This window comes from Heterocephalus glaber, unplaced genomic scaffold, assembly GCF_053883595.1.
Source record: "Heterocephalus glaber isolate CG9 unplaced genomic scaffold, H.glaber_assembly_v1.0 deba00001479, whole genome shotgun sequence".
NCBI lineage: Eukaryota > Metazoa > Chordata > Mammalia > Rodentia > Bathyergidae > Heterocephalus > Heterocephalus glaber.
Genome location: NW_028258316.1, coordinates 4,434,529 through 4,461,392, shown reverse-complemented (window position 1 = coordinate 4,461,392; position 26,864 = coordinate 4,434,529). Strand labels below are relative to the sequence as shown.

At 55.2% G+C, this 26,864-nt stretch overlaps 1 protein-coding gene across 21 annotated transcripts in view; it reads right to left on the bottom strand.

The window, feature by feature from the left end:
• The window catches only part of Rapgef1 (Rap guanine nucleotide exchange factor 1), a 98,290-nt gene that overhangs the window by 24,607 nt on the left and 46,819 nt on the right, over positions 1–26,864 (bottom strand). For 13 of the 21 annotated variants that reach the window (XM_004849067.4, XM_087183015.1, XM_087183013.1 and 10 more), the window contains 10 exons: positions 24,380–24,519; positions 23,808–23,921; positions 18,740–18,918; positions 15,671–15,827; positions 6,544–6,632; positions 5,864–6,016; positions 5,346–5,466; positions 4,926–5,109; positions 3,406–3,906; positions 313–515 (listed from right to left, as the gene is read on the bottom strand). In XM_004849067.4, coding sequence (XP_004849124.1) covers positions 313–515; positions 3,406–3,906; positions 4,926–5,109; positions 5,346–5,466; positions 5,864–6,016; positions 6,544–6,632; positions 15,671–15,827; positions 18,740–18,918; positions 23,808–23,921; positions 24,380–24,519 — 1,841 coding nt within the window. The remainder of the gene's footprint in view (positions 1–312; positions 516–3,405; positions 3,907–4,925; positions 5,110–5,345; positions 5,467–5,863; positions 6,017–6,543; positions 6,633–15,670; positions 15,828–18,739; positions 18,919–23,807; positions 23,922–24,379; positions 24,520–26,864) is intronic. The other 8 variants (XM_021261843.2, XM_087183016.1, XM_004849068.4 and 5 more) reach the window with 1 other exon arrangement.

Below are 26,864 nucleotides of genomic sequence, written 5' to 3'. Positions count from 1 at the left end.
CCTCTGGGGCCGCCTGTAACTCCACACAGTTGGACCATTATGGGAATCGAGTCCACAGATGGCTGCACACAGACCATGCCCTGTGTTCACTGAGTCCCTCCTTTCTAGGAGGTCTACATTGAAGCCAAAGCAGAAAGGAGAAATACAAGAGACCCTCAGCAGAGAAAGCAGGCACTTGGAGCACAAGCCTGTCCCAGCTGCGTGGACCTCAGGAAGGGGCAGGTTCGGCCAGGCCAGGGCACAGAGGCCAGTTAGGACCGGAAGTGCCGGGTGCTGCAGCACCAGGCACGTGAGGCTGGGTGGGCCGCTTACCAGCTGCCGCTGCTTGGGGGGCAGGGCCGGTGGCGGGGCCAGCTCCTGCACAGAGTCCCCACCGCTGAAGGAGTCATTGAAGCCGTACACCTCCATGAGCATCTTGTTCTTCTGCTGGTAGATGTGCTCGCTCTGCGGCGTCTGGTAGAACATGGAGGGCTGTGGCTCCGAGTAGTCCTCTAGCAGCTGCATGTAGGCCAGCACTGCAGGGACAGAGGATCACTGGCGTTGGCTGGCGCAGCCCCCCAGCCCATCTCGTGCCCCACTGAAGCACTGGGAGGGAGGGAGGGAGGCAGCGTGCAGGGGCACGCGTGGCTGACGCTGTGCGTGTCCTGCACAGGCGCCCTGGGCCCATCCCTGGTAGCAGACGCTTTGCTCTGGGGGCGGGTGTGGTGCTGGCTGTGTGGGAAGACATGGGAATTTCTGTACTTTCCACTCAATGTTGCTGACGACCTAAAACTTCTCTCAAAAATGAAGCTGATTAAAATAAAGCACTTGCTCCCTTCCGGCAAAGCCCTTGGGGATTTCCAGCTGCACTCAGGTGACACCGGCTCAGCAGCCCCAACCCGAACCCTGTGGCCCACCCTTGCTCCAGGCCCTGGACAGCGGCTCCCATGCTCAGCCCGAGCAGCACCTGGTGGCTGTGGCCCCTCACCCACTGCTGCTCACTGCACTCCCATCTCACTCAAGGCCCCCATGCAGGTGCTGACCCTGCTCTGTGCCAGCAAGATGGTTCTGCCCCGTGGGGCCACACTCCCCACGGAGGGACGGGGAACAGACAGCTGTGTGGTGGCAGCGGGAGGTGGGTCCCGCGGGAACAGTCAGCAGTCGGCCGTGCGGTGCCACTCCAGAACGTGGAAGAGCCACGCGAAGGCCAGTGAGCACCTGCGCACCAGGTCCGAGGCCAGGAGGGCTCTGGCAGAGCACAGCAGCACAGGGATGGTGAGGGACGCCCGGCAGGGAAGCCGTGGCCCCCTGAAGGTGCTTCTCTGGGACTGCCGGGCCCCGCATCTGTGCCGGGGAAGGGCTCGGAACAGGAGGGAGGCAGGTGGAGATGGCTCAGCAGGACCTTGTACACCTGGCTCGGCAGGGCCTACTGCCTTCCTCTGCGAGGACAGGCGGTATCTGTTGGTGCTGTGTCACTGGTGCGTGACAGAACACAGCCCCAGCCCTATCCCTGGGGACTTGGGGCCCGGGGAAGCCCAGGGCGTGTCCTCTGGGTGTACAGGAAATGCCAGCCCCTGGACTCAGTGTCCTGCCCCGCTGTCCTTGTGGGAAGCCCAGCTCGTGTCATCCTTGTGCCAGGCGTTAAGCTCCTGCGTGTTGCAGAGCTGCCTGTCTCACATGGCCGCAGCAGGACAGTCTCTCCTGCCCACGAAGGGTGACAGCACCACCAGAGGGACTCCCGCCTGTGGAGCGGTGAGGCCAGAGAGCTGCTCAGCTGTCGCATCTGTGACCTCATCCCCTTCATTCCTGACGGTGGGGTTTGAGATCTGTGCGCAGCTGCCTGGCATCCTGACGGGGCAGGGGGTCGGCCTGGAGCAGAGGAGTTTGGCGCGATCCCTAGGACAGCCAGGGACCGCCCATGGGAGAGCACCTAGACCCCAGTGTCCCGACACCCGCATGTCTCCCTGGCCTCAGCAAGGGGTTCCTGGCTGTCGGGACAGTCCCTACCCACATGCAGGGGCCACTGTTGGGGGAAGACACCGTGGCCCTGGGTATCTGTCTAGGAACCTGTACAGAGGGGCCAAGGTCCCACTGGAGCTGGGGGGCCAAGGTCCCTGGGGTTGAGAAGCAAAAGATCTAAGTCAACTCTTGGCAGGGCAGGGACGGCTCAGCCACCCACCGAGCTGCTTTACCCACAGGCCACCTCATGAGCTGAGATTTAGATGCCAAGAGAGTGGCACAGCTGACTGCAGTGGGAAAACTCTTCAGATAGCCAGAATCGGCCTTCACTGGAAACCAGAAGTCAGGCAAATCCAGGAAGGGCAGAGCCAGGGCTGAGGGAGACGGCACAGAGGCAGTGAGCTTCTTCTGGGCCCCTTAAATGCTCGCTGGGGCAGGGGGCGAGGCCCAGAAGGACCCACTCAGTTCCCAGCACTGTGCCTGTGCCTGCCCTGCCAGTGCCGGATGCCGGGTTCTGGAGTGCATGACAGAGGGGTGGGACATCACCAGGCCGCGGGGCCAGCTCTCCTTCCAGCTGGGGACCACCTGAATGAGGCCACTGTACCAGCCAGGCCACACCCAGCGAGGAGCCCGGGACGTGGTGCCCCGAGGAGCCACTCCTGCCCCAGCCCTGCCCTCCCTGGAGACCTCTGGTCTATGGAGCTCACTCCCGCCCCGTACAGAGCTGTGCCCTGGTGGCGGGGGCCGATGTGGCCACACGCGTCAGGATGGGGACAGCTGCTCTGCCAGGAGAAGCCAGAAGTGAAAGGGCTGGGGAGGGGGAGAGGGCAAGGGCACAGGACCTGCGGTGCCTGCGATGGGAGCAGTTGGGGGAGCCAGGGGAAACGGAATTCCCTAAACCCTGCTTGGTGGAAATACCCAACTAAACATATTCAGGCTTCTGATCTAGCCCTGGACCTGGTAATGTCATCTACTAAAACCTCAGCTCCCAGGCATTCTGTGAGTGCCTTGCCCTGTCACTGGTCCCTGTGCAGCCTGAGGACAGCACGCATCTGGCATGGACCCAGCATGTCTCCAAACAGGGGCCTTGGAAAACCACCCTGTGGGCCCCAGGCAGGTTCTGCTTATGCCACCTCCCTCTACATCAATGCTGTGTAATGCTGCCCTGTGCACCAGGACACTTGTTCCCGTGTCACCATGTGTTCAGGGCAGAGGCTCAGCTTACTGCCATCTAAAGAGAAGCACTTGGGGCCTGCGGGGATCGGGCCTGGGATTTTATAGAGACCTAAGGGGAGGCCAGCTTATCAGGCTGTAGGGAACGACCACCAGGAGCAGCAACCACCAGGAACGGCCGGCGACCTGGGCTTCCAGCAGAGCCATGTGTGAAGCTCTGGTCTGGCTTAGGCACAGCATGTCGCCCCGGTCGGGAAGCAAGTGCACTTCCTGCCGAGGGCTCCACCAGCTTACTGTGTTTGTTCTTCTTCTCCGGCAGAGGAGGCGGCTTCTCGGGATCACTCGCTGATTCGGGAGCGGTGAAATCACCCACAAACTCCACGGGCGCCGAGGAGCCTCCTTGATGGAAGGACAGGAGAGCAGCGAAGGGCGAGTAGGGAATGGACGGGGCCGGCGTGCAGTTGTGCAGATCGTCCTCGGAGATGTTGTCATACTGCGAGGGGTGCCGCTCATAGGATGCCCTGCAGCCGGAGCTGTCCGTGGTCTGCGAGGCTGCGCTCCTGCGCTTCTTCTCTGGCAGGGCGGGTGGGGTGTCTGTGTGCAGCCCCGCAGCTGAGGGCCCCTCGGGCTGTGGACAGCTGCCAAGTGGCAGCTGGAAAGGATGGCTGAGAAACGGAGACCCAGACTCCCCCAAGGCCTCTGGCAGCGGGCTAAGGTTGCAGGCCACCTGCTGAGGTATCTGGTCGGCATTGGAGAGGTCTTGCTGCAGGAATTCATAGTCGGGGTCGTAGTGATCTGCAATCACAACGCACAGTGAGCCTGTGAGCCGAGAGGTCCCGGGACACGGCGGACGCAGCCCTCTGCTCTGTGCGGTCTCCAGCCGTCGTCCCAAGCACCTGCTTTCCTGTCTCGCGGTTTCTCCTCCCTCTCCCTCTCTCCATCCATATTAACAGTGGCCGTGCCAGCTAAGTTCTCTACAACCCAGCCACTCCCCCTGTCCCTTCTCTATCTTTAAATTCCTTACCTCCGTGACCACTGCAGGAAACATGGCAAACAATCATGGAAATAAAAGTCAGGGCAGTCCCAGAACCTATCACCTCTGTTTACATTTTGTGTCTTTTTTTATTTTTTGGTACTGGGGATTGAACTTGGGACCTTGCGCAGCGCCGGAGCCAGAGCTAAATCCCCGGGCCACCTCTGTTTACATTTTGATGTACTTCTTGGAGGTTTCTTCTTCCCTCTAGGGCTCCTTTTTAAAAACTCACCTGAGAAAATGCTATGCAAATGGTCTTGGACTCCCCCACTTACTCCTACACTACCAGTGACGCTTAAGAGCTGCGGGTCGGCCCCCCGAGGGGACGTCCCACACTCCCTCTGGTCCCCGCCAATGAACCTTCCGAGTGCCCCACCCACTGCCCCCCCAACTAGGCTGAGCAATCTCTAGGCTTCAGAAGTGAAGCTGAGGAGGTCATGGGACACAGAGAGCTCAGTGTCCCCAGGCCCTGGCCAAGCTTGCCCCAACCACAGCTGCTCGGCCTTCTGGGAGCTCACACCTTCACTGAACACTCTAAGCACCGACGGCAGAGGCCACACCAGGCGGGGACAGAGCTCTGGAGCACAGCTACCCCGGGTGCCTTTGGGTGTCTCACGTGGTAATTTTGTGGACACCTTCGGCCCCTGTGAAAGGCGGACGTTAGCTCACCTGCAGGCAAGGTGGCCAGTGTGTAAATGATCAGCAACATCGCCCCGCCACGGCCTGAGGTCGGCAGGACTCAAGCCTAGAGTTAGCGGCCCCAAGAAGCAGCCACGCTCACCTAGTGTTTCACAGCTTGTGTTCCGGGAGCACTGCCCGCTGTCCCTGTCCAGCGAGGAGAGCTGCTCGTCAGACTTGCTGAGCTTGCCCATGCTGCTGCAGGGGGACAGGCGGGGCGATTCCCCGCCATACGAGTGGCTGCCTCCCGACAGTCGCCGCTGTGTGTAACAGTCCACATCGAAGTCCTCAGGAGGAGAAAGGAAATGAGCTCAGCGGCTTCAGAGGAGACACCGCCACCTCAGAGGCCACTGCTGGCGGTGGCATCAAATGCCACAGGGACAGAGCAGCAGTGGGGGCGTGTGCAGGGTGTGTGCTCCCACAGGGACGTCCACCCCACCTGGAGAGGCAGGCCGGTGACCGCCTGCAAGCCCTGCCCCAGCCGGCTGCGCCCTGCACCCCTCCATGGCTGGGGCTGCGTTACCTGCCGGTTAATTCCGACGGGCAAGCTGGAGCCGCTGGTGGCGCGACTCATGGGGGCCACCACAGCCACGCGGGTAGGGGATGGAGCCGACTGTCTTTTCTTGGGTGGCAGTGCTGGCGGGCTGGAAGAGAGCAAAACATCCAGGCAAACCAGATGACGCAAACAAGAGCTCTTTAGAACAGTGTTAGGGTAGAGGACATGGGGGGGTTCCTTCCTTACCAGACTCCCCACACCCGAGTTCTACATCTCAATTACAACTGCCCCTTCCTGCCCAAGGGAAATCTGTAACACCAGAGGAACAAACCCAGAGCGATCCTTTCCCATTCACTTGGTGGAGGCTGAAAGGAAAGCTGCTAAGGAGCGCTAAGAATGTGTGCAAGGGCCCTGGGGCAGCACTCAGACCTCAGACGCCCTCTCGAGCAGGGATGAACCTCCGAGTGTTCAAGAAGTGAAGACTGAGCTCCCCACTCTTCCCATTGGTAGCCCCAAACTGTGTCACAGCAGAGGAGGACAGTCACCTGTTATCCACCACCCGGATGCCAGGGAGAGGGGGCTTGGGGGGTGCAAGCTCTTCATCTGCAGCGTCTGTGAGCAGCTCGGCCGGCGGTGACACCCCTGTCGACTTGTTCAGAATCTCCATTTCTCGGTCAGTCAGGGGGAGCTCGGGCTGGCTGGAGAGACGAAAAGCATGTGGGGTCACAGGAGTCCCGAGCGGGTGAGGGGCACACACTAAGGCTTGGCTGGGTCCCCCACTCTAGCCTCAGGGTCCCCATCCAAGGACGGACTCTGGGCCAGTGCCCCGCCAGGCTCCCGTCAGGTGACGAGGCAGGAAAGCTGTCGCCTGCCGGCCTGTCCTCCTTAGAAGCTGATGTTAAAGACCCAAGGGGCCCTCGAGTCAAGGCCCCAGAACTGGAGGCCTTGGCTGTTCTAACCAGGCAGGGCTGTCAGGAACGGCCACCTGGCTGCCAGGTGCCTGGTGACAGGTGACGCCCTCTCTTCTGGGACACGCTGAGATGCCGCGCTCAGACATGGTCCCATGGACGCTGCACTCGAGGGGCAGGCGAGGGGCACCTCACCGGTGTCAGAGCCACACTGCAGAGCAGCGGGACTCACCCCGACTTCTAACTGAGACGGGAACCTGGCTCTCTTGTGCACCCCCAGCCTCTGCCTGCTGTGCCTCGAGGACCTGGTCACTTACCCATCGGGCTTGCCGGCTGGGGAGCTGGGCTTCACTGGGCTCGTTGGAGAGGGCCGCCCCTGCTTCTCGATGGTCAGCCTGACCAGCTCCTGTACCCGAGAGAGAGAGAGAGAGAGAGAGAGAGAGAGAGAGAGAGAGGCAGTGATGCCCTGAACTGTCCCCAGGAGGCCAGTGTCCGTCTGTCTCCAGGCCCAGCCCCACATTTGTGCCTATACGTTTCCCACACAGCCCACACGCAAGGGTTATTTGCCTTACGTAATCTGCACAACTTCCCAAAATGTCCCCTGATCTCCAAAAATACCTTTGCGGCATGTCAAGAAGCTTCAAGCCCATCAAGGCACTTCCTCTTGGGAGAGAAAGGGCAAGTCCCCCAGTCTCGAAATGACTGAGGTGAGCGCACACTACACTCCCAGCAGACGCCTTCACAGTCAGCGAGGGGCGCTGCGTTTCTAGTTCTCTAACCCCAGGGTGTGAGGTGCGCAGTGCCTCTGATGCCCAACTGGCTCCTGGGCTCCCAAGGGAGCTGGTGAGCAGGCTGGGGACTTTGTCAGTGACAGGAAGTAATATCCTGCTAGCTGCTGGGAGATGGCTTAGGAGCATCACAAGGCGGCGAGAAGGAGGGGACACAAAGGCACTGTCAGTCGTAGGGAAAAGGTGGTGGACGACGGGGCTCCAGGGCTCCTTTACAGCGCCTTCCCTGACAGAGCTGTTTCCACAGCTGCAAGACCTGCGGATCCCTCGGCCCTTTGAGTCCCTGTCTTAGGGGTACTCGGTTCTGTCCCAGAAGGAACTGGAGAGGAATGGCCCTTAGCACGTGAGCGCTCTTGTGTCTACCTTCTCCTTTTAAGGCACAGAGCTGAAATTCACGGCCCATGGAAGTCATCTACTTTGTAAAGGATGTAACTCAGTGGTCTGCATCTGTCTGCTGTGCAAACAGCAACAACCAGTTTTTAGGACTTTTCGTCACCCCACAAGAAATTCTGCACCCACACCTACTCCTCCCACCCCCGCCCTGGCAACTACTAGCGCACTTCCTGTCTCTGCAGCTCTGCCTCAGCTGGGTCTTCCGAGCAGCTGGGGGTGCGGGGGAGCCCTGGGCCGTGAGCAGAGGGGCAGTGTCTGGAGGGGCACGGGGCAGGACCTCGCATGCAGTTTCTGATGTCACAGGGAGCAGCGATGGGTGCACGTGGGCGACACAGCGAATCTCCCAGCAGCCTCCGGGACTGCGAGCTGCTGGAAACCAACACCACCCACAAATCTGCAGTGCAGGCCCAAGTAAGGCAGAGCTGACACCTTTCTCAGAGCAAAGATTCTTTCAAAAACAAAAACTGGAAAAAAAGATGGACACACCAAAAGTAATATCAAAGAAGACCTTCACAGCTGGTGGTGGTGCAGCCCTGTAGTCCCAGCCCTCTGAGAGGCTGAGGCAGGAGGAGCTCAAATTCAAGCCCAGCCTGAGCAATTTAACAAGACCTTGTCTCAAAATTTAAAAAAAGAAAGCAATTTCAAATGGGATGGGATGCAGCTCAGTGAGAAGGCTCTGGGTTCCAATTCCAGTACCACAAAATAAATAAAATAAAATAAAATAATCCATTAATGTTAAACACCAACAGTCATAATCCTAAAAGATTTTTCAGCTTTGACACTAATAAAATAGAAACTTCCAGACCCAATCAAAAACTGGGCAACGGAAATACGCTTCTCAAAAGAAGTATAAATGGCCAACAAGTACATGAGAAAACATTCAGTATCCATGGCCATCAGAGAGAGGCAAATCAGAACAACACTGAAATGCCATCTTTCCCCAGAAAGAATGGCCATCATCAAGAACTCAAAAAACAGTGCTCGCTTCGGCAGCATATATACTAAAACTGGAACGAAGAACTCAAAAAACAACAAATGATGGGCCGGGGATTTAGCTCAGTGGTTCCACCACCTGCTTTGAAAGTGCAAGGACCAAAGTTCGACCCCCGGTACCAACCACCCCCCACAAAAAACAAATGCTGCCAAGGCTGCGGCAGAAAAGGATCTCTTCTACTTTGACAGTGGGAGTGTAAACCAGTACAACCAGTGTACAGGGTTCTCAAAAAACTACAAATAGAAGAAGTTACATTTGCTATCTTCCCAAGAGTCAAAGTCACCATATACAGCTATTCATAAACACCCACAGCATGTTCACAGCAGCACAACTCACACTGGCTGAATCCTGGAAATGGCTCACCTGCCCATCAACAGATGGGTGGACAGAGCAAAGGCAGCGATTACACATCACAGAGCACTGCTCAGCCAGAAAGGATAAATTTGAGTCATTTGTAGGAAAACCGATTCACTTTGAGACCATAGTGCTCAGTGAAAGAAATCAGACACAGAAGGGTAAATATCATACGGTTTCTCTTATGTAAGAAACCCAAGGGCCAGGGATTTAGCTCAGTGGTTCTGTCACCTGCCTTGCAAGTGCAGGGTCCCAAGTTCAATCCCTGGTACCAAAAAAAACCCAAACAAACAAAAAAAACCCCAAAACATAAATAATTTAAAGGGCAAAATAAAAGCAGGACGATAGGAAATAGGGAGGTATCCTTGTGGAGATGGGAAGGGGATTCAGGGAAAGAGGGAGAGGAGAGGGCCAGGAGAGAAGGAGAAATAAAAATGACTAAGATGCAATAAGATGAATGTAATTATTATGTATCATAAACATATACCAGCCCAGCACGCCTGTAATCCCAGCACTCGGGAGGCTGAGGCAGGAGGATCACCATGAGTTTGAGGCCAGCCTGAACTACATAGGAAGAGCTTGTCTCAACAGAACAACAACAAAATCCCCTTCCAAAAAAAACCTCCCAAAATGACAAAACAAACATATAGCAATAAAAAGACAAACTTCCAAACAAAATTTATGTTTTTAGCATCAAAGCTGGAGAATCACAGGTCGGGGTGAGAGTGATTTTGGGCAGTGGATGATGCCCAGAGAAGACTCACAGGGCGCAGCAGGATGCCCCGATGTGTGCGAGGCCAGGAGGGACAGCAGCTAGGGTACGATGAGCCCTGTCAACACCCTTGCTAGCACAGCTAGCAGGTGTGGAGGAGGTCAGTCTGCATGGAACCCCACAAGGGACCGCTGTGGGCATCCAGGGCAGGGAGGGTGGGACAGCTGGTCCCAAAGCCCCGCAGCCTCAGAGGGTCAAAGGCCGGTGAGAGCGAGGGCAGCGAGGCTGCACATCTGCCCTGCCGAGCACAGCAAGTTCATGAGCAGCCGTGCTCACTGCCACCTTTCTGGAAAGTCAGCTCTGACCTCGACTGATGAGCAAGGCAAAGGAGTCTCGGGGCACCAGCACACATGTCCGAGCGTACCCCACATTCTAGGGCAATGTCAGGACGGTGGCAATGCTCCCTTCTGCCAGTCTGCGGGCCGAGGCTGGGGAGAGGCTGGCAAAGGCGGGCAGCTTCCACTTGCCGAAGCACCACACGCAGGGAGCCCGGCAGCGCCTCCTCCCGCGGGCACCATTTCTGAGCGGGAGGGCCAGCTCTGAAGCAGCGTCGAGCCACAGGTACGGGAGGCAGGAGACGGCCCTCGACTGTGGGCAGCCAGGGACTGCAGCCAGACCTGCAGCGGCTCACTGAGCGCCAGCGTCCAGAGCCTTGGAGGTGTGGGAAGGGTCCTCCACACGTGCAGCCTTTGTTCCATCACCTCACCCAGCAGCATGGGACCTGCCTGTCTTGCTGCCGTCCCTGGGGGTACGACAAGGCAAGTCCCAGAGCCATTTCTTCAATGCCTGGGATGGGGTTGGTCACCAAGCAGGGGACACGGGCCAGCAGGGAGCTGGCTGTCACTGCAGCCTACAAGCTCACGGGAGGCCGGCCCAGGGCACTTCCTGCTCACATCCCGGGTGCTAACGGGAAGCAGGGACACACAGAGGAAGTGTGCAATCCGGGAGCAGCAGGGTGCCCGGCCAGGGCCCCACGAAAGGCTCGGAGGTGGCAGGCTGGCGACTGACTCCCAGCCTCGTGGTGCTGGCAGCTGAGGTGCCCTCAAGCGCCACCCACAGGCGGGGGCTGAGTGGGAGCAGCACTGCCCTCAGTGCTCGGGCTGCAGCTGGGCAAGGAGTCCCATGTGTGAAACACAAGGCCCGACAAGGCTTTCAAGGGACTGCACCCTCCAGTCTCGCCCGGTGGAGCTGGCGGGGCGGGCACACGTGCATGAGGCCACAGGGCCACTGGTGCAGTGCGGAGCCCAGATGGGCGCTGCACACACGGCTCGGAGTATGTGGGGAGGCGCCATGGGAGGGAGGGAGGGGACCCCTACGGGACGCAGTACTGAAAAAATGAAACCCTAACAAGCCCCAGAAACCTGCGGGTATGGAACTGAGTACAGTGCTTTACTCACACAAGTGAATCCCCTGCAACTCTGACAGGAAAACCTTCTGCTCCATACAAACCGTTCCTTGTCCCTTTCTTCTCCCCCACCCCCTCTCCTTCTTCAAGCAGGACTGCGCTTAAAAAGCAGCGGCACAGCACTGGCTCCAAACCTCACTGCGTGGCCACACATGCAAGAATTTTAAATATCACAGGGCCTCACATTCCACAGGATAACCGGAAGGATAAGGATGGTGCTTTTAAAATTACTGATTATATTGTATACTACAAATCTCTAACCAATTTTTATTTATAATTATCATTATCATTATTTTGTAGATCTCCCTATGTAGCCGAGGCTGTCCTGGAACTCACAGTGATCCTCCTGCCTCATCCTACTGAGTGCTGGGCTCACAGGCGAGCGCCACCACGCTTGGCTTCTAACCAGTTTTTTTTTTTGGTACCGGGGATCGAACTTGGGTCCTTGCGCTTGTGCAGCAGGCGTCGAAACCACTGAGCTAAATCCCCAGCCCCTCTAACCAGTTTTTAATAATCATATTGGAGGTGGCTGGTGATGCTATTTATTCTGAGACCATCGAGTCTTACAACTGATTGTGGTGATGGCTGAACAGCTCTTTGAATATGCTAAGAAGCATTCAGCTGCACATTTTAAATGGGTTATTTGTGTGGCACGGGAATTATATCTCAAGAAAGCCATTATCAAATCGTCCCTCTTCTCAGCCCCCCAAACCCCATGGGTACAAGATGAACCTGCAGCAGCCTTCCAGCCCCCAGCGTGAGGAAGCGAGTGAGGACATGCGAGGTCCCGGGAAAGACGCCAGCCCAGGCCGGGCAGCATCAACCGTCCGGACTGCGCCGGGCGGAAGCACATCCGGGGCCTCTGAGTCCCTCCTTCACAGTGCGGGCTGCGGGGCCCAGGTGCTGGCCTCGGGACGCTGTGCAATACGCAGAGCTTTGACAGCTGCAGCTCGGCGGAAGGGGCCGCTTCGACAACGCTGGCCAGCGAGTCTTCCTGCCCCTTGAGACCCTGGAGGGGCTGACGGGCGAGCGAGGACAGCAGCTATCCAGAGCCTTGGGGCAAGGAGAGTTAGCTCAAAATAATAAAAAAGAAGAGTACACAGCAGACCGCCTGAGGCCCAGCAGCCCGCACTGCTTCCCGCTGCGAGGCAGGCACCAGGCTACAGCCGGAGGACAAGATGCCACGCTGGGAGTGTGCTAGCCGGCCACTGTCCCAGTGGAGAAAACTGGTGGGGCCGCGACTCTTGTTCGTGCTCTGTGTTCTATTTCTACTCAACATTCCCTTTCTCACAAATGTGTGGAACTGTTCCTATGAAGCATTTTAAAATCGGCTGAAAAGGAAGGCAGGAGAGGGCTTACTTGGACTGTCGGTGTTCAGACAGCTCGCCGCCCCCAGTCCCCGTCTTCCTAACAGCCTCGGCTGGGCCCGTGACCGGGCTCTGGCCAATGACACGAAGTGGAAGCTTTGTGAAGCCCTCTAGAAAGCTTCCTTAGAGAAAAGGCACAACTTCCTATGCCCATCTTCCTTGCCAGCTGGGATGTAGTCATGAGGGCTCGAGGTGAAGCAGCTATTCTGCTCCGTGAGGTGGGATTCACATGTTATGCATAGCAGGAAAGTGAGACCATCCTGATCACTATGTGAGAATGTCGCAGTAGCCTTCTGCTGTCTGGCTCTGGATTTCTGTTTTTTGTTTTTTACCGGGGATCGAAATCGGGACCTTGCGCTTTCGAGGTAGGCGGTGGAACCACTGAGCTAAATCCCCAACCCATAGATTTCTTTTGTTTTTTTGTACCGGGGATGGAACTCAGCACCTTGTGCTTGTCAGGCAGCCACGGCGCCGCTGAGCTACATCCCCAGCCTTCTCTGGACTTCATACACACAAAAGTGAAAAAGTTCATTTGGTGGTACTGGGCAATGAACCTGGAAAGTGCTGAGCTATACCACAGCATAATTTTTCTTGTTTTATTTAGATAAGCTGCCCAGGTGGCCTCAAACTCGGGATCTTCCTGTTTCAGCCTCCTAAGTAGTTAGGATTAAGGGTGTGCACTGCTACACTGGGCCCCAAGTTGTATCTTTAAAAAGCCACTATAATTTTGGGCTTTCTAGTAGGCAGACCTGACCCTGATGTGAGAAGAGCCTCCTCTGCAAGCTCTCTGGGTGTGCGGGCGAGTCTGGCACAGCAGTCCAGCTCCGGGTGAGATGGCTGAATGGCAGAGCTGCTGGTGTCCGCGATGGCTCCCTGTGGTCACTGGCAAGGCCTTCATCACTGTGACAGGAAGGCGGGCGCCTACCTGTGCTTGGCATCCCTAGGGGCCTAGGAGGGTGCAGAATGACCCCTGTGAGGAAATCCCACAGCAGGGTCAGGAGCCTGTGAAATCGGTCACATAGCCTGGTGCTAGTCTGGAACCTAACATTTCCATGGCGACAGCACCCACACTTCCCACACACCCTGCCGTTACCCTCTCAGTCTGCCTCAGAGCTGCAGAACAAGTAGTGCAAGTCCCCTGGAGCTCAGAGAGGCGCTGCCAGGGTCACACAGCTAACAAGAGGCATTCATGCAGGGGCTGCTATGTTGAACGACGTTATTCATTCAGGGACAAAGTAATACGGTTAGACAATTTTTACCACCCCTCAATTCCCCTAACAAGCGATGAGCCTGAAGGGGCGGCCAGGGCTTCCTCTGCCGAGGCAGCTGTCCTGTCCAGGATGGCCCGGCAGGTGTCCCCGGCCCTGTGGACGGCGAGCAGAGCCCTGGGGCTGTGTCACCCAAGGCCCGGCAGAGTGCAGCGCATCATAGCCTCCCATGAACTGCTGCTCAGCTGGAAGCTCGGTTTCCACACCTGGGAAAGGGGCATGCACGCCCACCTGGGGTGTCGTGAGTATTAGTGTGGGGAGTGTGCAAAAAGCACCCATAAGGAGGTCACGCCTAGGGGACGCGGGTGCGCATGCAGTGCTGTCCCACCCGCACTGTCCTTGTCCTGACTGACTCCGTTAGAGGCTCTGTCCTCCAGCCCTGGCCTGCCTCTCCCTGGACATCTGTGCACCCCGGTCCCAGGGCCACCCTCTGCAGCTTCCCACCCCGCAGCCGGGATCCTGTCCGAGGCCCTGAATCCCCGAGGGTGTGGGCCTGGGCCAGCTTTGCTCAGCCCTGACCCGACTCTGCCACACAGACGTGCTCCTTGGACACATAAAAACTGAACTCACAGAGCTCCTCACCTTGAGAATCCTTGTTCTATTTTAAATATTTTTAAAACAATTGTGGAAAAGTTGTTTGCGCTCAGACAATGGTAAGCTCAATCTCCACAGCTCTCTCTTTTATCCAGGTCACTTTGAAAAATTAGAGACATTTTTCTTTCAGATGCGTCTTTCACCTGACACCACGGTGCTATAATGATTCCACGAAGAATTGACCTGGGAGTAGCGCACAGCTGGAGTGGAGACTTGGTCTGTCTCTCTCCAGCTGTCTGGGCTTGTTTTGAGCATTGCACCAGAGTCAGTTCGGCAGAAGGAAACCTGAACAATGTCACCTGAGAGTTACCTTGACAGCAGCATTTCCAGAGGCCCGGCAGGAACAGCAAGGGCGGCGGGCCAGGCTCTGCAGAGGAAGTGTGACTGGGTCACGTCGCACCCTGCCCTGCCTTGTGACCCCAAGGAACTGCTGTGAGGACCCAACAGGCTGACAAGTGACCTCGCTCCTACTCCAGAGGGCGCTGTAAGGTCCGGGGCCACAGCCCCGGGCTATGCTCAGACGTTGGGGGATGCCGTGGTCGCGGGAAGCGGGCACCTCCCTCACGACCTCGGGTCCCTGGCAGCCTCTCCTTCGTGCCCAGCACTGCCCTGCCCCTGCGGTGTGAGCCCTTTGGGGCCTCACCTGCACCTAGCACTCCCGAGGCCTGGCGCCCAGGGCCGGCTTCCACCTGGTTGAGGGGGAAGGAATCTCTTCGGCCCTCACTACAGCTTCAGGTGGGAGGGGCTGGAGAGGAAGAGGACCCAATCCTGGCCCGGCTGAGCCTGGAAAGCACGCAGTGAGCAGCCCAGCATGAATAGCAGGCAGCCACGGAGCACTGTCCATGTGCGCGGCTCAGTCCTTCCGGCCATGCTGCGCACCAGGGAGTCCGGAAGGCACCGCCCCGCTGCCTGAAGTGTCCCTCCTCCTCCCTCAGGGAGGGTCCCCTGGACCTCAGCCTGTCACTGTAGCTGAGGCCTAACCTTCTCCAGGAGGCGGCTTCACTCCTGAGCAATAAGTAACTCGGTACATGGCGCGGACATCAAGTAAGTACAGGTGAATGCTTATCATCCCACCCGTGCTTTCCTACCAAGAACACCCTAAGTCCCTAGAGCACGAGTAACAGCAGCTGACAGACTGGGAGTTTGCTAACCGTCAACCCCAGAACCATCTCCAGGCTGGGCCTGGTGGCGTGCACCTGTCATCCCAGCACGGTGGGAGGCTGAGGCAGGAGGGGCTCAACCTTAAGACTCTGTCTCAGAAACAAAAACCAACCACAAAACTCCCCTGTATTCTGTCTGGCTGATGAGCGTGCCGAGCCTCAGCCGCAGCGCCAGCCTCATGCAGACTTAACGGCGCGCACAGGCCACCTGCCCGCAGCCTCTCGGCTCTCTGACCAGCGCCCCGAGGCCTGCAGGGCCGAGCAGCAGTCCTGGGAGGAGGAGGTCGCTACGGGACAGAGCGGACAGCAGCCCTGGAGGACAGGCACACCGCGCCTCACCCCCACCTACCTTCACGCCGTCCAGCACGGCCTTGATGACGCCCTTCACGGTGGTCACCACCTCCTTGTCCTCTGAGCTCACCCCCTCCAGCATCACCTGGTCGGACCACCGGATGAGGTTGGCGAGGCTCTGGTACACGCGGCTGTAGCAGGACGACAGCGCTGAGCTGAAGCCAAGAGAAGATTTGCAGAGAACGTCAGATAAATCTGAAAATAAATCCCTGTGAGGCGGCACACAGCACAGAAGCAGTTTCCGGTGGCCAGTGTGTATTTGTGTATTAATCAATCTCCTACCCCCCGCCTCCCCTTTTTGGAGACAGAATCCACTAGTTCCGGCTGGCCTTGAACTCACTATGGAGCCCAGGCTGGCCTCAAACTCATGGCAATTCTCCTGCCTCAGCCTCCTGAGTTCTGGGATTATAGGCATGTGCTACCACGCCCGGCCTTCCTTTCCCTGTCCGTCTGTCTGTCTGTCCGTCTCTCTCTCTTTCTTTTCTCTCTTTCTCAGACAGGGTTTCGCTATGTAGTTAAGGCTGGTTTTGAACTCTCAGTGATCTTCCTGCCTCAGCCTCCCGAGTGCTGGGATTACAGGTGTGCACCACCACGCCTGGCCAATATTTCTTTTTTTTTTCTTCCCCATTAACTTTATTGGCACATTTTAGGTATAAAATACAGTTGCATTCATCATTGGGATCTTGTACCATTACATGAGTCTCTTGGTTCTTATTTTTTTTCCCCTTCCCTTGCCTCCCTTCCCTATTTGCAAAGACCTTGTTTCCATTCTTTTCCTCTTCTCATATTTTTTCCTTTCCCTTTTTTTTCCCCTTCCCCTACCTCTCCCAATTACCCTGCTCTTTTAGAGCTTTTCTTCCTGTTATACAGTGTCAGTTATACATTTTTTAAATAACAATATTAAGATCTAGGAGCCATTGCCACAGATTTTACAGAATTTAAAAGGATATAGAAAGCATATTACAAAAATCTTTTTTGAAATAAATTTGACAATTTCTAAGAAGTAACTTAGAAGACAAATTAATGAAACTAACTCTGGAAGAAATATAAAATTTGAATAGCACCTATTAAAGAAAGTATATTCCTAGCTTGAAAACCTACCTATATGACAACAGCAGGCTCCTAAATATTTAAACTGATAAATTATATCAAACATTTAAAGCAGAAAAAAGAAGGAACACTTCTCCCCTCATTTTAGGAAATCAACATTGTGCTAATCCTAAAACTGGATAAAGATAATGGAAGAAAAAAGTATGAATATGGATAGAAATTTGTTTAACAAAACAAACTCTTAGAAGTCAGATCTGGCAGGATGTAGAAAGTGGTTTTATTATAGGGATGGCAGTGTTGGTTCAGCATTGGAAGATCCACCCCCAAAAGTCATCATTTTAACAGAGGAAAGGAGAAAGCCATATGATCCTGTCACTAGTTGGAGAAAGTGTATTGGACTAAATTCTACAGCTGTTCATGGTAAAAGCTATCAGGAGACTAGAAGTAGAACAGAACCTTCTCAACAGATCAAAGACATGTACTCCATACTTCCAACAAAACTCCTTCTATGAATGAAGACGATACAATGCTTTCTCCCTAAAGTGGGGAACAAGGGCATATATGCCTACTCTTCATCTGTCCATTAGACTTTGAAACACAGGTCTAAACCAAAATAGTCTGGCAATAAAATGACACAACTAGGATAGGATTGGCACGGAAGAAGCAAAATCTTTATATGTAGATGAAATGATCATCTACAGAGAAAATACTAAGAAATCTCTAGGAGCCCCTAGAATTTGTACTTGTATTTAGCAGGATTAGAAAACACAAGGTATATATAAAAATTCAGGTCTGTGTATACTTGCTATAAATGAAGAACTGGATATTGAAATTTAAAAGTTATGTAGGAGTACAAAGGACCCAGAAAAGCCAAAAACAAAAACAAAAACAGTCTTGGAAGACGTTTAGCACCCAATTTTAAGACTTCTTCTAAAGCTACAGTAATCAAGGCAGTGTTGGTGTAAGGAAAGACACATAGATCATTGGAATAAAACAGAGAATCTAGAAATAGAACCACACATATATGCTGGCCAATATTTCTTTTAGGAAATATTATCCATGCTTCCTTCTTTTGGGGATGGTACTGAGGACTGAAGCCAGAGGTGCTCTATCACTGAGCTACACCTCCAGCCTTTTTTTATTGAGACAGGGTTTCTTTTTTTTTTTTGGTTCCAGCGATCGAACTCGGGTTCTTGTGCTTACGCAGCAGGCGGCAAAACCACTGAGCTAAATCCCCAGCTCTGAGACAGGGTTTCTTAAATTGCCCAGGCTGGCTTCAAACCTATGATCCTCTTGCCTTAGCCTCCCGAGCTGCCAGGATTGCAGGTGTGCACTATCATGCATGGTTGCACGCTCCCTTTTAATAAACAAACCTTCCCACTAGCCTTTCTCCTAATATCCAATACAGAGCTTTGTTTTCTAATCTGTTATAAAACTTTTCATCTCCCAAATATACAGACACCCCACTGTAACAGTTAAGAAGTTTTTCCACTCACAGCCTGCAGAGACTCTGAGGACATCTCTCAGGCAGTGCCCCAGCCTCCCTCCCAGCCGTTCATCATTGGAGCAGGTCAAGCCCTGCACACTCCTTGGGGTGAATCAGACTAAAACCCAGTTTGGAGGCTCCCAAGGAAGCAGCCGGTTTGTCTGCTGTTTCTTTAGTGGTGCTGAGAATCAGACCCAGGGCCCTGTGCTGCCTCCCTGGCTGTGGAATCACAGCAGGCGGACCCTGTCAGGGCACAGCCACCCTCGGGACAGAGCTGGTTTATGTGATGCTGTCGCTTCCCCGCTGGAATCCCCGTGGGTGCGGGTGGGAGGTCAGAGGGACTCGGGATGGCGGCCTTCTGTCCCGACCATCTGCAGCTGAGGGCTCCCTGGCGGGGCAGAAAGGCTCTGGGGACAGGCGGGAGGCACAGGGAAATGTGCAGTGCTGCAGGTCCCACAGTGGCTTCAGCTGGGGGTGGGGATCTGCCTCGGGGTACCGGGCCCCACAGGGGCGGCCCCAGGCAGCACTCACCTCTGCTGGACCCTCGGGTCTGTCTGCACCAGCGGCAGGATGGCCTCCAGCACCTTGCTGGCCGAGCCCGGGAGCATCTCCAGCACCTTCTTGTCGATGGCCATTTTGTCCACGATGGTCTTAAAGTAGCGCAAGGCGCTGACCACTTCCTTTTCTTTCTCTTCCAGCCAGCTCAGGTTCTGAAAGGAAATGTTAAGCATAAGGAGGGAGGGGAGACATTAAAATTTCCTCTAAACTAGCCTGACACCACTGTGAATGGAAGAGGCTACAGAAACCACGCCGGGTGGCTTTGCTAAGGACTGTGACGAGGACACAGAAGCGCAGAGCAGAGGTCCCGACCCCCGCCTGCACCCCGGGCCCTGAGAGTCGTTCTCCTCCAGGTCCTGACCAGCCACATCAAGACCACAACCAAGCCAAGCCGGCAAGCCAGTGAGGACGTGTGCTGACGGCAGGGGAAGCAACAGCCATGCCCCTGGATGCACACACTAAGGCCAGTCCAGAGTCATCCCAGCTTTCTTCCAACGACTGGGGTGTGGGGGGCGCCGAGAGAGAGATGGGCAGGGGTCTCCTCACTGGCTTCCCACACTGCTCAGCCCCAGCCCACAGCCTCTCAATGGAGTTATGCTAGCTACTCCCCCAAACCAGCAACCCAGGGCTGGGAGAGGTGGGCTGCTGGGGTGAGCAGGGAGGGAGAGAGGCTGCGGCAGTACAGTGCCCAGTGCCGGGCTGTTCCTGAGGAGAAGGCCGACCCCTTCCTCCCTGACTATGGAGACTGCTCCCTCCCTTCCTCTTCCCCAGCCTCCTCCTCCAGTGGCCCTAATGGCAGTGACACGGGCCGCTGGGGCAGGCAGGGGCAGGGATATCGAGGGCCATCTGCTGAGTGGAGAAACCCACAAGTGCGCGATCTACTCAAGTCGAACAGATGACAGGCCAGTGCAGATGAAGGTGGTGTGTACCCAGAAACGGCCAGCCCTGGGCTCTCCGGGGCCGGAAAGAAAAGCAAGGGAGGTCACGCAGGGTAAGAAGGTACCTTCCAGGGAAAGTTAACTGAAGCAGTGATGTGTAAGTGTATAAACAAATGGCACAAATATTCTGAGACAGCATTTCGCTATGTAGTTGTACCCCAGGCTGGCCTCGAACTCGTGGGGATCCCCCCTCCTCAGCCTCCCAGTGCTGGGATCACAGGTGTGCCACCACCAAGCCCAGCCCAAAAGTGGTTATGATTTTGAACACTAACTTTTCTTCTAAAATGATGGGGGACATCATTTTAAATAAAAAATTCATTAGTGGAGGATCATCGAAAGAAAACTACAAATAAATGAGATCAACAAGGAACAGCTTCCTGGGCAGACAAGCTCCAAAGCCCAGAATGGCTTCTCTGTGGACCTCCCCAGAGTGTCCTGCAGACCACGGGGACACCGCAGGGCGCACACCCCCTCCTGCTTGTCGCGGGTCCTCTGCACCCTGACTCACTCTCTCCTCTCACGAGCTGAACAGTTTACTTCCTGCTGTCTCCATGGATCGGGTACTGCTTCCTCACCACCAGGACAGCACCATCAGGCTTTGAGAGGCCTGCCAGCAGCCAGCATGACCAGAGCCACAGTCGGGCTGGAGGGGGACCAGACAGATGCTGCCATCCCAGCACACCAGGAAATGCCGGAGGCCAGCAAGGATTAAACTCCGCGCCGGGAACAGGAAATATTTTAAGAAAATGTGACCCTAGGCGGCAAGAGAGAAAGGGGTTGATGGGATGGGGGTGGGGTGGGGGTGGCCTAGCAGTCGGGCGGTGCCCATTCCCCTCCCGAGTGCTGGCCTCTGAGCACTGGGCCCTCCCTCGCCCTTCAGCTGCTAAGTGTGGCCAGGTCTGCAGGGACACAGTGACACCCACACCCGGAACTCGCTCCAGGTGGCTGTGCCGAAGGTGCTCAGGCACACGAGCTCACAGAGCACACGTGTCCGTCTGTGTACCCCTCCAGCCGGAGAGCAGCTGCCACCACCGGTCCCCATAACTCTGCCAAGTCCAGAAGGCCAGCAGCCACGCCGGGCTCCCCGTCTGTGTGTGTCGCTGCTGAGGTCAGCACTGGGGCAGAAGAGGCTGTGAGTGGAAGCAGTCCCAACAGCTACCAGATGCCACACTGGACAGAGGCTGTGCGTGGCTAGCAGTAAAGCAGGGACAGAGGATGTAAATCCCCGAGGGAAGGAGAGAGGCAGCCCACAGCCACTAGCGCTCTGTGTTTCGTGGGCGCCCACTGTGGGGCTACAACACACCACACCACACCACAGGGCAACCCCAATCTGTCCACAGGTGGGGACACTGAGGCCTGAGCCCTCGCTGCAGACGGTCAGAGCGCTGTAATGTGGGGCCTGGAATCTGAACTTGGTCTATTTGATTCCAGAGCTTGGGGAGACAGCAGGAAAACACATTAAAGATGTGCTGGAAGAAGTAAAGAAATTTACTAGTAACCCCCTGGTGAAAAAGGAGGCGCAGGTGGGAGACTCTGACACGCTTTCCTGCTGATGTCAGTGTCACTGTGACATGGCCAAGCTCTGTGGCCAGGGCAGGAGACCTGGCCCTTCCCCGGCTACTCCCCCACTCCCACCCTGGCCTCCATCATCCATGTGGACGCCACAGACGGCCCAGGCCGCTCACGACACTGCCAACGGGGAGCCACACGAACCTGGGCTGTGCGGGCTGTGCTGGGGGGCACCAAACACAGAGCGGGAGTCACAGGCCGACGGGGCCCTGTGCACAGTGCTCGTCCCGCTGGGTTGCACCCGGGGCCTGCATGGAGCCCCCAGGCAGCCCCACCTGCCTCCACCTCTCCCTGCTTATGCTTCACAGGAGGACCTCACAGGCTGCTCAGGAGCCGGGCCCGCCTGTCCTCACGCCTCTGGGCTACCTCGGGTCAGGGCCAACTGGGTCGGGTATGGCTGTCAGCTCCACCGCTCAGCCTGTGGCTAAATGTCCTGCTACTTCAACCCTACAGCTCACCATCAGGCCTGTTAATAGCTCTGAACAGTTCATAAATTCATCTATGGGCATATAAAGGCAATAGAACGCAGTGGAAAACAGACTTTGGGCAGGAGCCAACACCATGCTGGGAATAACAAAAATCCTTCCCCTCAAGGTTATGATGAGGAGAAAAGCAGCAGCACCTGGATGGGGCTTGGGGCTGGGCACACAGCCCTCCATAAGAGGTGAATCTGCACTGCCCCCAGGACCTGGCTTCAGTTTCGGCCGGGAGAGCCATGCAGGCAGGCTGGAAGAAGATGACACCGTGTGTGCAGACCTCCTCTGAGTGGCCAGAGAGCTGGCCAGTGAGGACTGATGACAGCAGCCTGAGCCTGGGGTCACAGCCCCTGAGTCCCCACACCGGGTGACACCCGCATTCCCAGTCCTGCCTGGGGCCACCCACTCTGCAGACAGCAGCCTCTTCATGCTGGGGCTGGCAGGGGCCACACGGGCCTGGTGGTCCAGGGTGCAGGTCTCACCAACAGCTCCCTGCACACAGCAGGCCGCGCCTGGGTGCCTCGGCTGGGCGGGGCCGACGGTTCCTTGCTGTGGGTGCTGCCCTGTGGCTGGGAGGTGACACACACCCCGTCCCTGCCCCTAGATGCCCAGTAGGTCCACTGGACCCTCCTATGGTGACCCTGGAAGTGTCCAAGTGCTCTCTGCCAAGGATGTCCGGGGGCTCGTCTGCAGGCACCCCATTAAGTGAGGGGTGCTTTCACATCAAGTTCTCCTCCATGACCTCTGCTGAGAGACTGAATAAGATGAGAAAAAGTCCAAGAGCAGAGCGGCCAAACAGTCTCCAAGGTTTCGCTAGCAGGGCAAAGGTGTCAGTAAGCCTCATCTCTCTGCACTGCTCCAACTGGCGCCGAGGCCGGCCCGTCTTCTCCCCGGAACCAGTGCCTGCCATATGGTAACAGAACCGCACACAGTCTCCTCCTCGCCTGCGCTCCTCCCTCCAGTTTGGGACTCAGATCTCTGGCTTGCTGGACGCTTCCCTCCTCTTCCTCAGCCTCCTTTGTTAACAGATGGGGCAGGAAAAACTACCATTCCACAAAAGGCTCATGGATTTAAAATCTTTACTTCTCTACTTTTAATAAACTTTTAAAATATTCTGCCAGCCAACTTAAAAACCAAAAGTAGACGACTTGCAAGACTCAAGAACTCCGGCTGGGTATGGTGGCACACACCTGTAATCCCAGCACTGGGGAGCCCGAGGCCAGCCTGGGCTATGTAGTGAGTTCAAGGCTGGCCTGGACTAATGAGTGTGACCCTGCCCCCCCCCCCCCCGAACTGTTTCAGTGACAGGGTAGTCAGAGTTTGTCAGCTGTGTAAAACTGATGCTGCACAATAGTTCTGGGAGAAAGGATCACCAGAGGATAAGGGTCTATTTCTTGACAAAGCTTATTTTACTTTAAAATGCTAAATTTATTTGTGTGTATAGTATGGGTCGGGATTAATGTTTAGATCTGTGAGATATCATAAGTAAACTCTGGCTTTCTTTCTTAAAGAAGGACGGGAACGGTGAAAATCCAGACTGACGTCCAACAGCCTGCGTTCACCTTTCTCGCTGTGTACCGTGCTTAGTGCTTCTCTGAGGACTCGGCCTGTCCCCGTCAGGGCCGTCAGGGAGAATGAGCAGAGAAGAGCGCAGACACATGGCGCCTGCTCTGAGTGCGCCTGGCCTGGCAGGTAGGCAGCGGAGCGCACTCCAGGTGCTCGGTGCGTTCCTCTCCTGAGCCGCTCCCACGGCCTCAGCAGCTCCAGCAGAGAACAGCTGCTCTTTGCTTCCCCTGAACCTGCTGACCTGACAGGACATCCGGCCCGAACCCAGCCAGGACCCTGAGCTTTCACTGGGCTCCAGTGCTCTCTCCAGACCAGGGGAGCTTGGACCAGCTCTGCTTCTGTCCAAGACCCCTCAGGCTCTAACACTTCAGCCCACAGCTGCCACCCAGTCAGACACAAAGATACTGTGAAAGCTGCTTTTCCAGCCCAACCATGGACCAGGGTTCTGCAGTAGAAGGAAGGCAAACCCAACCATTCTGAAGTCACACTGACCTTCTGCCTCTGAGACCTGGAAGCCACAGCACTGGTGGACATAAATTCTACTGCCTGCTGCTCCAGATCCAAGGGGATAGGGTAGCCCTCTGGTAGAAATCTGTTTCTTGCCTCCTGGAAGAGAGGAAACCTGGATTCCTACAGAGCTTGGCCGTTGTGGGCTGAAGAGAGGGTCAATGAAAACCAACAGCGGTTCCAATACATCTGGCTCTGCAGGCCCTGCCAAGGTCACTTGTGCTAGAGGGTGTCTTTGGCTGGGTGTGGAGGATTCCCGGCTACGAGCAGGGCCCTGAAGCTGAATGATGGGCGTCTGGACATCACAGACCTCCCTGTGTGAGTGCCCCAGGGAGGGCACTCTGGGGTGGAGGCAGCACCCAGCACATGACCGACTGAGGCACCCTGAGGGAGGAGCAGCAGGGAGGAGAGCCGCCCTGGCTCCTGCTGGACTCTGCTGCACACACGGTCCCTATTTCAGAAGGACGCAGAAGGAGCCAAGGGCCGCACTCAAACAACACAACTCACACTGCCGCGCGCACACGGCCAGGGCGGGAGCACCTGGAGAGCCAGCTTACTTTGTTGACGGGCTTCTCCAGGATCTTCACAGACACCTCTGCTGGCTTCCCCTTCTTCGACGGCGTCCTCTTGATTTTGGGCGAGTGGAATTTGTCCATCAGCTTCATGGTGAAGGAAGAGAGGTGAGAACGCTGGGAGTCTGAAAACACAGAGGGCACCGGCTGTTAGAGGCCGGCGTGGGAAGCAGCTGTGACTCCCCGACCTTCCGTGGACACCAACAGTCCTCAACCCAATCTCCTGACTGCTGGGGCTCAGAGGAAAGGGACTATGGACCCACTAACACAGCTTGGCTTTTGGGGTTCAGCCTCTGCAATTTCCAGCAAGGGTGGATTGCTCAGAATTGTGGGCACGGAGAGCAACCAAGAGAGGCAGGGAAAAAGAACTTGTGAACACATGTAAGTGTCCTTTCTGTACCATGGCCTAGCCAATGTCCAAGGGACCTAGCTAAAAAGAAAGCGTTCCAGTAGAATCACAGACACGTAGGATGTAAGAACTAATGAGGAAGGCCTTCCCAAATCAGCTGCGGGATGCAGCCAGGACCCAGAGCTGGCAGCGGGGACTGGACTGGAAGTGAAGTGTCCACCTTGCTCTGGGCTGGGGTGAAGGACTGAATGACTTCCCCTAGGATCTGGATGAGACAGGAAGTCCCTTCTCATTGCTCCAATCTGACACTGCACTCTCAGGGCAGTTGGGTAAGAGAAAGAAAGAGGAAAAGGCACCCTGACTAGAAGAGGAGACACCAAACTATCTCTATTTGTGCATGACACGATCTTACGCACAGTAAAGCTCAGCAATCTACTGAGCTGTTAGAACTGGGGTGGGGGTGGAGCTCAGGGCTACAGCACTTGCCTGGCTGCAGGTGGCCCAGAGTTCATCCCCCAGTGCTGCAAAACCAAACAACCCACGAGTGTTAGTATAACAGTAAGGTCACAAGACACGAGGTCAATACACAAAGATCAGTTATATCTCTACACAGTGGTAATGAACATTCTGAAATGAAATTTAGAAAGTTTCATTTATAATATCATCCAAAAAAGGATACATAGGCACAGAGTCAGCAAAAATGTAAGATTTACACACTGAAAACTATAAAATATTGCTGAAAAAAGTTAGAGACAAGTTAAATAAATGAAAAAGCATATTATGTTCATGGTGCAGAAGGCTTGATATTAGGATTCCAATACCCAGTGATGATAATTTGCAGTCTATGAGAATTCCAGCTGGCTTTATAGAAACTAACACTCTACTCCTAAATTAGTACGGAAATACAGTGATTCAGAATGGCCGAAACAATCTTGGAGAAAGACAAAGCTGGGAGACTCATATGCCTCAACTTAAAAATGAACTACTAGAGGGCTGGGGATTTAGCTCAGTGGCACTGCGCCTGCCTCACAAGTGCAAGGTCATGAGTTCGATCCCCAGTACCAAAAAAAAAAGAACTACTCAAAAGCCATACTACTTGACACTATGGTACTTACAGGGAGACAGACATGGAGCTCAACAGCACTGAACCGAGTCCAGAAATAAAACCATGTGGTTATGGCAACTGACTCTCGAGAAGAAAGTCAAGACTACTCGGTGGGGAAAGAATGATTTCAACAAATGGAGCTGGGAAAATCGGAAGTCATGTGCAAAAGAATGAATCCAGGCCTCTAAATTATATCAGATACCAAATGCACTCAAAATGAACCGAAGACCTAAATGAGAAGTTAAAACCACAACACTCTTGGATTTGACCATGGCCTCTGAGGTATGGCACCAAAAGTTCAAGCAACAAAAGTAAAAATATACAAATTGGACTTCATCAAAATTCAAAATGTGCTACAAATGACATCAACAGGAAGGTGGAAAGAAACTGCTGGATGGGAAGGGATGCTTGTGAGTTGCGTACCAGGCAAGGGACTCACTTCTGGAGAGGAATCAGAACTCGGCTGGAGACTTGGCGCAGTGCTAAGACACTGGCACAGCCCTCACAAGCCCTCCCTGGGTTCAATCCCAAGCACTGGGGAAAAATATTTAAAAAAATAAAAGAATGTTTACAACTCAACAACAGAAAAATGACCCACTTCAAAGTGGGCAAAAACACAGACAATTCTCCAGAGAAGATATACAAACTGGCACTGAGTGCAGGGAAAGACAGCCGCCACCCCTCCATAGCATGTTACCAGCTATGATAAAAAAGACACCTAGGACTGGGGACTTAGCTCAGTGGTTCCGTGGCCTGCCTTGCAAGCTTGAGGACCCGAGTTCGATCCCCGGCACCAAAAGAAAAAAAAGAAAAAAGACAGCCACGCCAAGCATTGCTGAGGAGGCTGGGATGTAGCTCAGTGGCGCCGCACCTGCCTGGCAAGTGCAAGGTCCTGAGTTCAATCCCTGGTACTAAAACCAAAACCAGTGCAACCCCCCCCAAAAAACAACCCCAAAAACCAAGTGTTGCTAAGGATTGGGGAAACAAACACACACTGTTGCTGGGGATGTAAAATG